This window comes from Chroicocephalus ridibundus, chromosome 14, assembly GCF_963924245.1.
Source record: "Chroicocephalus ridibundus chromosome 14, bChrRid1.1, whole genome shotgun sequence".
Taxonomy (NCBI): Eukaryota; Metazoa; Chordata; class Aves; order Charadriiformes; family Laridae; genus Chroicocephalus; species Chroicocephalus ridibundus.
In genome coordinates this window covers 10,563,367-10,576,790 of record NC_086297.1, presented here as the reverse complement: position 1 = coordinate 10,576,790, position 13,424 = coordinate 10,563,367, and the positions used below count along the sequence as shown (strand labels likewise).

Sequence of the window (13,424 nt, the reverse complement as noted above, 5' to 3'; positions counted from 1 at the left end):
TGTTGACTATTAAGGGGCTGGTGTAGGCACAATCCCAATGCCAGACACCCTATAGCCCAAGTTCCCTTGCTAAAACTCCACTCAGCCCAGTGTGGTAAAAAATGAGGGAAGGAGATGAAATGGCAGCCGAACACCCCAAGGAATGCTAACGCTTCATTCCCAGCTTCTCCAGAGTTTTTCATTTGCTACACGACAAGCAAGAAGTGCACAGCAGGACTGAAGCACCAGGGAAGTTGCTCACCAGCACCAAGACTGTTTTCTAAAAACAACCGTGCACCTCCCTCTTACTACAGGCACGTTTTATATAACAGTATCTGAAACGGCATGCGGACACGGCCTTTTCATGGCCCCAAGCACAGCGTCTCAATACTCAGGGTCATTCTGCATTGTATTTCTATATTTTTACAGCATGGTTCTTTGGAAAGGGGGTAAGTGGTCCCATTCAGGAAAGCAGACCCAAAGCCACGCTCGTCCATATTCTTCTATGAAAAAGGAGCAGGTGCCATCCAAGAGTGTGGGCAGACAGGCCTCGGAGCCTAGGATTTATCAATCCCTAACTACACCCAAACAACCTGTGCCAAAGTAAGAAAGCACAAACATTGCACTAAATATAATTTTGGGCTCACCCATGGCCCACGTTCAGGTGCTCTGCGCACGGGCTCTCCCGCGCAGCAGCACGGCAGGCTGGGGGGGCTCTCCCCAAACTGCACACACCGACTCCTTCATCCTCTCCTCTCAACCATAACGCACCTACATTACCAAAAATCTGCCACATGCAGGAACTAAACTGTCCCGTGATGCAGGAGACACTGACTTTACCTGGGATTTCCAGCCATAACCGATCGTCTTCCCCAGCAGGGAAGACTGGAGCCTACGTGGAAGTCCCAGATCCCTGGCACGGTTACCAAGCCAAGCAAGGAATACTCATTCCATCTGTGAGTATCTGACTCATTGTTAATTCCTATTCACAAAGGGACTGCCAAACATGACTTAAGAGAGATTATCTAAATACGCACTTGAAAACAAGAGTAGACTCAATCAAAACTTTTAGAGTGATAAAAGCTTTTAAAATTTATATGCTGTGAGAGCAATTCTTGAATCAACAGATTCCAAACCCAGTATCGTGCTCACAGGATTCACGTTGCACAGTTCTACAAATACCTGTAGATGTGCCAAGATGCTGCCTGCGAGAGTTTGTGGAATATATTTTAATATTACTGAAATTAAAATCATTCTCTTCTGAAACATCTGCAAAAAAGCAGGATTTGACATTGGAGTATCTTACTCATGTTTATCCATTCCTGAACTAAATGCTTTCCAGAAGACTGAACTCAGTATGGAAAAGCTGGGACATGCCTTTTTTGTTCTTCTTATTAGAATCTTAATTAAGTTCTTTGGAGATACTCAGGTTAACAAAAGCAGTGGGATTTTGGAAGTGATAGCTTGTAGGCACACCATTTTCCAGCATCCCAACAGGACAGTGCCATTGCTAAAGGCTGACAGTACAATGAGGAGTGCGCTCCAAAAAGCGCACATTTCGGGAGCTAGTAAAGGGGAGAAGCTACACGGATCTGATACTGGCCCAAGTCTGCCAGGTGAAAACAATGAACCAACAACCAACTTCTACACTGATATAAGGAGTCGAAGATTTTATATCAAGACCCTTTCAAGGGTATCTGGTCCAGAATTTGTCACAGCTGCCACACTTCAGGAAAGTTAAACCAAAATATATTATACCCATATACACACACATTCGGAGTCCTGTGCACCCACATTCAGCAGCAGTCAGTGGGAGATTTAAGAGGCCTGATACACGGTGGAAAATAAACAAAAAAGACTTTCAACAACTTACTTCTCTTGCATGATAAATATATCAAAACAGCCATTTGCCAGCATTTGGTCCAGCATCGTCAGGAGAGGTACAGACACCCTGATGAAAGAAAATAAATTAACAATGTAGATACGCTTCTTGGCATACATATATATAATATTTTTAATTAGAAGCAAAGAAATAAACTTCCTATCTACCTACACATATTTAAATTAGAACTCTAATTTACACAGAGGAGGTTGCTCGGTAACTTCTGTGTTGGCTAAATCATCCTTGTTGGCTGCGAGGGGGACATTCCGTTACAGCCAACAGGAGAAAGAACTAATTAACAACACGCCTGGTTTAAACTTGCAGGGTCCTGACAACACAATTAACCGTAGTAGAAAATATTAATTTATTTTTTAGTATCTAAACAATGTATTCCACAAAATGTTATCAGAAGTTACGCTGCCTTCACACACCATGTCAGCTGGAATAACTACGGGCATGTTTTCTATTTTAACAGCTGAGAGAAGAAACAAAATAAAAATAAAATAAAATTGAAAATTCTATTAATAGTTGTGAGTTTTTTCCCCCTCTAGGGAATATTTTCTATTTTGCATATGTTTGATAAGTGAGGCTTAGAGAAATTAATCTCATTATGCAGAATGAGTCACCTTTAAAGAAAAATCTTCAAGAGAAAATTATACTTCAAGTATTTGTGAAAAAACATTCCCTAAACAAAATGCAGACTGGACTACAATGAAAAGTGCGCAGCAATATACAATCCCCAATACTGCATTATAAAAAAACCTGTTGCTTTTCACATTATGCCTGATATTAATCTATAGTAAACGCAAAATATTCAATGATCACTCCTTTGTTACACATTTTACCAAAGGTCTTGCTTTACCCAACAGCTGTATTAAAGCAAATCTACATGGGTCAGGCGTATTTCATCTGGGCGTATTAAAAAAGATGTGTAATACATCTGACTTCAAACAGTCCCGCCGTTAAAGATAAAAAAGCGGAAGAAAAACATTACCGGTCATTCCGCAGGTTGTCCTCAAAGACCTTCAGCAACGTCTCACAGAAACCCTCCATGGCACTGGAATCATTCTGGATTTTCTTCATGTAGTCGAAGAGGCTCTGGGCAGAGTATCTGAGCTGCAACGGGAGGAACCTCGGGTGAAGGCCCAGGGAACAGACCCCGCAACACCCGCTAGCAAGGGCTGCACCCGGGCACGCTCATCCCTCGCCACCCGAGGTGTACACCTGCCCTGGGAACACGCTCTGCCAACGCCAGCTGGGCGTATAAATTCAGCAACAATATCTGACAGGAAGACGGCTATTTTACTTTCATTAATCCTTTTTCAAGAAAGCTGTTTCTTTTTTTTCCTTTTTAAGTTTTGCAATTGTAGGAAAAATAGACCACATTAAAGGTTCATTATTTTCTTTCTCTCAAAATAAAACATCCCCAAACCGCTATGATTATCCTGCTTTATTTCAAATAATAATCATGTTATGGCTCTGAAAGCTAAAGAGTACACAAGAAGTTCAAGAGGTAATATTTATTAAACAAGCTGATGTAATTGAAAAATGCAGGCAAGCTCTCGGGCACATGACGCAGGCCACACAAACCAACAGTAAACTCCGGTTAAGAATTAAAAACAACTCAGAAATAATGACTCTTGGTTTAACTTTATTATGCTAATGGGGCAGTTCAGAAGGATGGCAGAAGCAGGTTTCAGTGCGTACGTTCCGGGCTCAGCTGGAAGGCGTCCATGGGGGTCAGGCTGGCCGTTCAATGGCACAGGCTCCAGCCTTCACCCAACCGTGGTCCCGCTCTCCCGGAGCCACAGGATGGCTTCTCCAAGCCCGGCCCCGCTCAGGCTCCAGCCAGGAACGCTGGCGCTGCAGTGCAGGAGGGGAGAAGGCAGAGGCTCTGTGGGACCCCCCTGTCCTGTGGGATTGTGCCCCCACGCAGCTACCGGTACACCCCTGCGCGGGACAAGGGCTGCAACGGGCTGTGCAAACCTCGCTACCAATGCTGAGAGTCTTCATTTCTGGGACAAGTAGGAATTTGAGTTTCCAGGCTCATCTTTTAAAATATTAATTGACTTCCCTTGAGGATGAGAAGAAAAATGTGGGGTTTTTCGTTACAGAAACTACCTCAAAGAAAAATACCTCATCAAGGATGAACAGCCTTCCAGTATCTGAAGGGGGCCTACAAGAAAGGTGGAGAGGGACCTTTACAAGGGCATGTAGTGATAGAACAACGGGTAATGGCTTCCAGCTGGAAGAGGGAAGATTTAGATGAGACCTGAGGAAGAAATTCTTGGCTGTGAGGGCGGTGAGCCCCTGGCCCAGGTTGCCCAGAGAAGCTGTGGCTGCCCCATCCCTGGAGGGGTTCAAGGCCAGGCTGGACGGGGCTTGGAGCAACCTGGGCTGGTGGGAGGTGTCCCTGCCCAGGGCAGGGGGTGCCACTGGGTGGGCTTTAAGGTCCCTTCCAACCCAAACCATTCTATGATTAAATGATTCTATAATCAGATTTTTGCATTTTCCTGACTCTGACGAGAAAGACTATCAGCCCTGCTGGGGCTCGGGTCAAGTCGCGTAGGGAAGGGGGTGGCGGTTAGGGGGTGTCCGCCTAATGAGAAAAGGGGTTACGGTGAAGGGGGCTGTGGGAAGGGTAGGTGGGGCAGATCAGTTGTGGAGCACAAACTTCTTTCAGTTTTGATCACTAGTGTCAAGAGGGGGCTGTAAGCAATCCATAAGCCCGTTCGGTTAGAGGAGATTTTCTCTCTGAAGCTCATACAGAGAATTTTGATAGTTCGGGCAAAGGTGCAATCAGTTGCCTCAGTAGATTGACGCTTTTATCAAGAAAAGAACAAAATAATTAGGTCAGTATGAGAAGTGTAACAAGTGTCTTCCTGAAAGCAACATTTTATCTAATTTAATTTTTATATCAGCAACATTTATGGGTGCATCAGCACAGAAGAGCGAGAATCAGAATGCAGTCGTCTGCCCACAACGCACCCCAATGGAAGGCAAGGCAGTAACAGCCGGGAGAGCCTGGACACCATCAGATGTACAGGGAATTGCTAAAGCCTCCAGTTTTCACATTTCAGCAGAGAAAGACCTACTCTCAGAGTCATAACGTTCCTCTAATGTGTGCAGAAGAAACCACGTTACGCTCAATAAATAACATTGGGTTCGGATCATTTCTAATCCTGACAAATTTACAGCACTGAAGTGGCAGTAGCCTATTTTCCCAGTAACTTCAGAAAAAATTGCATATCATTTAAATTTTATCACAAGTGAAACGACGTCTCCCTTGTTTTGCTTGCAACACTCCTTTTAATAAATCAAATCTTTGGAGGGCAGTAACTCTAAGACTAAAGTCAGCAACATTTTACAAGAAGTAAAAATACAGTAATCCACACTATTTGATTCTTTTAAAAAAAAGTGACAGAAATTATTCTTAAATGTATTTTGCTCTAGAATTGTCAACCAAAAAAAGTGGATTTGGGTCCTGTTCCTTCACCCCAAATATGCATCAATTTGCATACGATTTGTCATAGTAACCAGATGTTTTAGAACATCATCTTTGAACATCCCAACATTTTAATTTGTAAGAATTAACACAGTCATTCACGGCCCAGTATTTTCTCCAAACGGTCCATACAGTCACAAAACTGGCACACCATGAGCCCGTTTTGAGGAAAGTAAAACAGAGATTGTATCATGTATTTGGCACATATATAATGTTAACATCCTTATGCCACCGACAGGCTTTAATTTTTGTCAGGTGCTTTAACATCCATATGCATTCATTGGATAGATTGGGAACTGGCTACTCCAGTTATTTTTCTTTTATTTTTTTAAGGTTTTACTTAAAATTTCTCTAACATTTTAAAATGTCCTTTTCAGTCTTTATGGGGGGAGCGGAATCACAGGACATTCTGTGCTGTAACAAAATTTTAAGTGTAGTGTAGTTGAACAATCATGAAATTATATCAAAATTATATCCCGACCCCTGAAACTACAGGGTTTGCGAACTGGAGAAAGAACATCATTGTGTAGTTCCGATCTCCATACACTGAGAGGATTTTTTATGCAGCCATAAGAAACATGCATCATTGTGGGCCAGATATATAATTAGAAGATTCTTTTACACAGAGAAAGTGCCCTTTGAACCAAGGCGATGTTGCAGAATGCCAGATCCCAAAGGGAATGACATCTTCTGTTTTCCCAGATTACTTCAAATGCTTGAGTCACAATTCTTTCAGCAACCACGCTGCCACCAAGATGTTTCTGACATACCCCACACAGCTCATTTCAGAAAATCTCTTTAAAAAGCAAAACAAAGACCTACTCTTGCTAAATATACTGCAGAGCAATTTTAACTACGGAAAAATAGCCACTGACCACGGAATTACAATAGAGCCTTTCTCCTCCTGATTCCCCGAGATGATTTAAAGACAAATCGACGTTTGAACTCAGACTCTCTTGCGGTATACAAGAATCTTCTAACTTTTATATTCACATGTGTACGTCTATATGTATTTTTTAAATGAGAGAGAGAAGAAAGGAGAGATCACAAGAGCACACAGGTCACTACAAGAAGACATATTTGAACAATCTTCTCCCTTTATCCAAGATTTTAAAAATATCCTTCTTTCATATGGATTTAATAGGACTAGTTCTTAAAATTTTCTACTAATGTTTTAAATCAGTCCCCGGATATCCAGTAAAGAGCACTACAGGCTTTGATAAAATAGTCTGAAACACCAGTCATTATTAAGACACATAATTCTAAGGTATATATCACATTTTAAATATTAAATGTAATTCACCACACTCTAGAATCGCAAGCGTAAGGACCCTATACTTTGAGCCTCCCTTGCACTTCTGTCTGGCTCGGAAGAGAATTAGGTCATCTTCTTTCTAAAGCCAAAGCCCTTGAGAATATTTTAACCGGAACAAGCCTTTAGCGTTAAAGAAAAATGCAGGGTCACAGAAAGTTAACATTTCAAAATCATACTCTGAAAACAGTACAGAAGGTTTCCCTTAAATATACTGGCAGATGGCAACAAGGGAAGCGAGCGAGAAGTAACCGAACTGTTTACACTTTTCAAAACCAAGCAAAACCAGAACTTTTTAAAAAAAAGAAAAAATATATTAAAATGTTGAATAAGAATTTTCCTCTGACCTCAGTCAGCAGTCAGAATGTCTGTTCCTCCACAACTTTCCTCCCTTTTTTTTATACTTATATGAATAATTTTGGTTTTGGTGGAGCCTCCTATAATTAAGTGTGTTTGACCAAAAGCTGAATTTCATGTGCATGTCTGCTATTAAAAAAAAATCTGTTAGGAGTTATAATGTCTATCCGGTAATTACTGTCACAAACCAATAAGCATATGTTTTCAAAGTTTTAAAATAGCAGTTGCTATATAATTAGATGCCATTTTAGAAACATTAAAATTTTCAAAATTGGTTTAAATACACAAGACTGCACAGACACCAGATTCTCAGCTACAGGAAACCCAGAGGCACAGGGACCTCTCCGGCTCAGAAGCGCAGAACCCACGGCACCAGGCAAACCATCATTTGGGGATATTCTGAACAGCTCGTGGTAAGACTGAGAAACAGAAGCTGTTCTCTCTCCACAAAAACTGCACTGCCCAACACATACCACTATTCTACCAGCTTTCTTAATTAGACACGGCAATCTTAATTAGAAACACTCTTCAACACTGTTGGGGTGCTGACTCATGACCTCCTCCTCCTCCTGTTGCAGGACACACGGCAATTTAAAGATTTGACTGACAGTCCAGAATATTCTGTTACTGGTCTGATATTTCTCTGCAGTGTCATGTTGAATCTCATACTGAAGCGCATCCTAACCCCAACAGTTGTTTTCGTATCTGTTACATCTTTTGCTACATGAAATAACAAAAAAGTTAGAAGCCAAATGTCTTGAAACCAGGATTCTGAAACTAGCAAGAAAAGATGTAATGTAAGGACAGAAGGATACACAAAAATTATAATACTGGCAGCATAACAGACTAGCAAAACCAGTGATAAAGATACTGTTCATGCACAGAAGAATGAAACAGAGATTGCAAAGGATTCCGATAGACATTTGAATGATGCTTCTTTGTAATGTAACTTTTGGTATGAGAAACATGCCAAAAATGAGAAACAAAGTGCCCTTACCCCTTGTTTCCTGCACGCTCAGTAAGTGAAGAAAATAATACTTTCAAAGATTAAAAATATAAAGCCAGGTTTATAAGTATGACTTGATTTCTTTTAAAAAAAATCTTGCATCTGAAATTCTCATAGAAAAAAACCCAACTATCTGCAATATCCATTGGGATTAAAGACTTCAGTCAACAATTTTATCAGGTAAACGCATGCTCCTACAGGAATGCCACTCTGCTTTCTTACCGTTGTCTCTGTTAATCCTCCAACAGACACTGAGAGACCCAAAAGCACGTAGTACTGGTATGTTGGCAAACCCAGAAGCTGGGTGATTCGAGGGAAAGCTTCTGATGCAGCATTCCAGTTTAGAGTCTCTTTCTCTGACCTGGGGAAAAGGGAAGGAAAGAAATTATCCATGTGCACCGTTTTTCTTCTCCACACATCCTTTCTCATGACAGCTACTCATCCTCAAGCAGCACATCAGTGAAGAAAGTCTCTGAATTACCTAAGCATCAAATTAATCATTGTTCTTTAAGCATCTGGGGAAAACATACATCAGAACTTCATCTGCTGCCGGTACAGGGAAGCAACTTTCTAGTCCTTGTTCTGATTCAAATAAGGGGTTTGACCCACAGGTTCCTTTCCACGTGCACCTTTCTCTACACCAAGAAAACAAGTTCTCTTTCTTGCGTTCCGTTCCCAGTTCTCTCCCACCAACAGCTGGTCAACAATGACAAAGTTATCCCAGGAAAGGCTGACACACACACACACTCGCCCCCACCACAGATCAATCGGCAGCCTAGCACACAGAGCACGTTTGGAGTTACAGGAGGTTGAGACTCTGCTGAACAAACACAATGGGGACACAAAGTTGGATGTTCCTCATCCCGGTCAGGTGTTACAATCACCATTCAGGACTGAGTTGCTTTAACTCACTCTTGCTTTAACTAGAAATTCCATCCTGGAAAACTACTGCAACTAGAGCTTGGGTAAAATAATACAATTGTTTTAAACAATTGTATTATTTACATTTGTATTTTTTTATATATATATTATATATATAGTAATATATATAGTAATATATATATAAATTTATATAGAATATATAAATAATACCATAAATAAAAAATTTATTAAATAATTAAAAAATATCATAATGATCAATCGATGTTTTCCAGTTGGCGAAAAAAATTCAGGAAGGGGGACTGCCGGTAAATTCCAGCTTTCACATTATAAAGAGAAAATGAGATTATAAACCAGCCATTTCATACAGAGCAGGATTACCAAAACACAGCTCCCAGCAGTTCTGTTTTACCAATGGTCTCCCATCTACTTCTGACATGATCTCTACCATCTACCACCAAACTGGCCAATGGGTTCAGAAATTATTGGGGTTGATCCAGAGAAAGACTTACGTAGCATGACCATGTAAGACCGATCTCCTTAGGAAACTATGGTTTTAACAGGAACTCATACGATAAGTTCTTGTTTTGAATATTTTATATGTTTATGCATATTCATTGGACGCTTCAGTGAAATTCTGGAAAACAGCACCAAATATTCCTCCATACACGTATTAGGCGTTTGGGCACAGAAATGACATCAGGCTGCTTGTGTTGGTGTAACCATGCGCACGGATCTTTTACTTTCACTGGTTTAGGATACGTTTTTCAATACATTACCTTGGAAATATCCTCTCTAGCTCTTCTCGATGAGGTATGTGTGGAACTGGAGGACGGTCAAAATGTAAAAGAGTAAGGAACACAGATCCTGCATGAGCTCGAAATTTATCTATTTTTTCAGCCGACTGTTGAGCCAGCCAGCACATAATCTGTTTGCAGCTACAAAGAAGAAAACAATTACTCATATAATTTAATCAATAAAACATGTATTTAAATTTAAATTGTTTCAACGATTTCAAAAATATCCTGCTATGGAAGTATTCTGGCTTAACTCTTCATAATGAATGTACAAGTGATTTAAGACATCAACCTTTGTCCTCCATAGATCAATCAAAAAACATCATGACAATAATATTACACAGTATTTGATATTCACATACCACATTTCATCCAAAAAGGTGCTTTACCATTTGGATGAATTGATACATTTCAGATGGAAATAGAGGAGGAACCTTGAGAAAAGCACATTTTCAAGTAGAAAACTGCACACGTAGCAGAGGACAAGGTCTATCCCCAATCTTATATATCCCAAATTAATCCCTTCTTCAACTCTGGCTAGTTTTTAACACTATCCTATTTTGCCTATATTCATAACTGAGCTCTCAGCTACAACACTGTGTTCTACAAGGCCCTTTACACCTTCAGAAAGGACAACTAATGACAGGAAAACCAGCTAGAATTCCTTCAGTTACACCAAGACCCAGAATATTTAGAAAACGTGATCCAGCTGGCAGGAATCCTTTTCTAAGTTTTATATGAATAATCTTGTCTGCAACAGACCGACAGGAGGAAGCCCCTGGACAACGGGCTCTGGTTGAGTAGCGTATTCCTACAGAATCCAGTATTTTCCGTCAAAGTCTGGGGTTTTTTAAAGTAAAAAAGAAATCACGTATCTATCCAGCTAACCATCGTGCATAGTCTGTCCATAAAGCAACACCATTATTTGGAAAGTTTTGCTGCAGCTCAAGCTGCAGCACAGTTGTTTTGGGTTTTGTTTTTTCCTATTAGGAGTACTGCATCATGAAATTAAAAATCAGAAGCTCAGTACCAATTATCTTTTTCTGTATTTCCGTACAAATAATTCTGCAAAGAAGACAGAAATGAATACAAACTCATCTCCGCATTTTATCACATTCCAAATTAACGATGCAATGCTCTGGATAAGTGGGCAAGTTTGCTTTCTATTTAAGTGAACAATACTGGCAAGCTCCACAGAGGCGGCAAGTATAGACCAAATCTCACAGATGCGCTGTATTTCAAAGGTGGGAAATAAACTGGTACCACCCAGATTATCTCAATAACATTAATCTCTCTGAAAAACAGATACAATATTCTCAGCATCTGTATTCATCTCAGCATCCTCTCAAGCTTGATGCACTTCCACCAAAAATTCTGCGATACTCAATAAAGTAGTGTACAATATATAAGCAATGCTTTTCTTCTGTGGATTGGAATGTAGTTATAAGAGATAAGACAGAAAAATAGTACAAGTAGCGTACATGTTGGCATCAATTAACTCCGCTTCATTCTGAACCAGCAGAAGCGTCACTTCCATTAAACTTGTCATAGCAGCTTCACGTACCCTGTTGGAACAGACAAACATTAGAGTAGTTACATCAGTATTTTTTTAAATAAATACATCAGGAGTTAAGTTAGACACTGGCAAAAATTCAAAATAATGCAAGCGTTGACTGCTGAGAGCAGCCATCGTATTTTTGGGAAGAAGAGGAGTGTGTACAGCGGCACCCCAAGCCCCACTCGGTGAAGTGAAGCCCACACGGCACTGAGGGTACAACGACATCCTTGTTTCCAGACAAGCCTCCTGCCTCACCGTCTTATTTTTTATTCCAGCTAGATGTCGTCAGGTCTGTTCCTCATTTTAAGGTAGTTAACATTGATAATGATTAGTAATATTTAGTGTGCAAGTAGATGTATTTAAACCCAAGTGGTCTGTCTGCTTCAAGTCATCATCATCTAAAAAGGCCAACCCACATTTTGACGTTACTGTTAAAAGTGCCATATTCTTGTACATTTTCTTTTAAAAAAGAACTGTGACTCAGAATGGCTTAAATCTCTATGCTAAATAATAATCAGTTTTATGAAAAAGTTTAGCTAAAGTAACACTGAGTTGTGCTTGGAGTGCATCTTATCTATATGGTGAAGATTTTCTGCCTTCAAAACGTCTAAATATAACATCAGTACAAACAAACAAAAAAGAGATGAAGAGTGTAATCAATCACAAACCGATACACTTGTTTTAAACCACATGCCTTGGCAATACCTAAGTTGCTAAAAGTAGCTTCTTTATTAAGACGTGGCAGTACCGCGGCAGACCCTCAGTTGGTTACATGATCCTGCAGAAGACCAGGACCAACACCTTCAGTACGGTAGTCGCTCAAGGTAACGTCATCCTTGCTCAGTAATAATTATTTTTTTTTTTAATCCAAATATTTGAAAAGGTATACCTGCCTACTGTGGAAAGACATACTCCTGCTTCTGATTTTCAAAACAAGCTAAAAATAGTTGCCTATGCAATCTAGAACTGGGTGGGACATTTGTTATAATGGTAAAAAAGGTAAATTACATCACTTTTTCCTAAGTAGTTTAATTCAAGTTTGGCAATCTTTCATCAAAGGATGTTTTCCTACTTTTTCATATAATATCTGACTATTAGATATTCATGTCTAACACCTGTAGACAGATTGGACAAGTCCCAGCAAACAGTCTGTCAAAAGAAACGTAAAGTTTGCATACGGAAAGTGAAGTTGCTTAAACTTTCCCACGATTCCACTAAACAAAGTAAAAAATTACACATCAAAGAAAAGGTCTCTCCAGAGCAGTGGCAATTCTCCCCGTATCTTTCCATCTTAGCCAATGCTTTAAAAGAAACAGAATGATAAAACTTTCATATTTGAGAGGCCACAGAAGTATTTAGCAGCCAACAGTTTGCTATGAGAAAGGATTCCCCCTTCCCCCTTTAATTTACATGTTTCTTGACTTGTTTTTGGCTGGCATTGCCAAAGGAGCTTAAAAAGAATCTGGTGCTCAAAGCACATTTGAATGTTAATGGGTTTTGGGAATTTAATTTCCTCAGGATTTCTTTGAAAATTTCCACTTTGTAGAGCTTTGTTTTGTTTTCAATCAAGACATAGACAGAAGGATAAACAATAGGTACGGGGAACTTAAGTGAGAGCTCTCAGATGTGGAAGTTAACTTGAATGCTTAATTATACTTAGCCACGTTCTTACCTACCTCACTATCTTGCCTGACTTTGAAAGCAAAAAGCTTAGTATCTCTTCCCTTTCTCTGACTCCCCACTCTACACGGTTGCTTTTCATTTCTTTCAGCTACACCAGGGTCTCTGTTGTGGACATTCTCTGAGCAAGAGACCCCTTCACCTCCCTCTTGCTTCTCTGCTGGCTGCGGAAGGGGAAGGAAAGCTGAGCTCCTTCTTCCCTTGCGCAAGCTGGAATGACCTGCTCTTGATCCTGACTAGTTTGCATCCTTGTTTCCTCTTCTAAGTTGGAGATGTCAGGCATGCCTACTTTTCTCTGATTTCTTGTCCCATGTTATTATTTCCCTGTCATATAACAATTTTAAGAACCAGTACTGAAGGCTGAGGAGCTGGGTATCATTATACAAAACAAGAAAAATACAAACACACAAACACTAACTCAGGCTGATAAAAGTAGTCTGGATTATTTGCCCTGCGTACTTTTCTAACA

At 40.1% G+C, this 13,424-nt stretch overlaps 1 protein-coding gene across 1 annotated transcript in view; it reads right to left on the bottom strand.

The window, feature by feature from the left end:
• Positions 1-13,424, bottom strand: part of TBCD (tubulin folding cofactor D) — a 128,221-nt gene that overhangs the window by 14,166 nt on the left and 100,631 nt on the right. The window contains exons 31-35 of the mRNA XM_063351632.1: positions 11,199-11,282; positions 9,700-9,858; positions 8,264-8,402; positions 2,856-2,977; positions 1,853-1,930 (exon numbers count right to left, since the gene is read on the bottom strand). Of these exons, the coding sequence (XP_063207702.1) occupies positions 1,853-1,930; positions 2,856-2,977; positions 8,264-8,402; positions 9,700-9,858; positions 11,199-11,282 (582 nt within the window). The remainder of the gene's footprint in view (positions 1-1,852; positions 1,931-2,855; positions 2,978-8,263; positions 8,403-9,699; positions 9,859-11,198; positions 11,283-13,424) is intronic.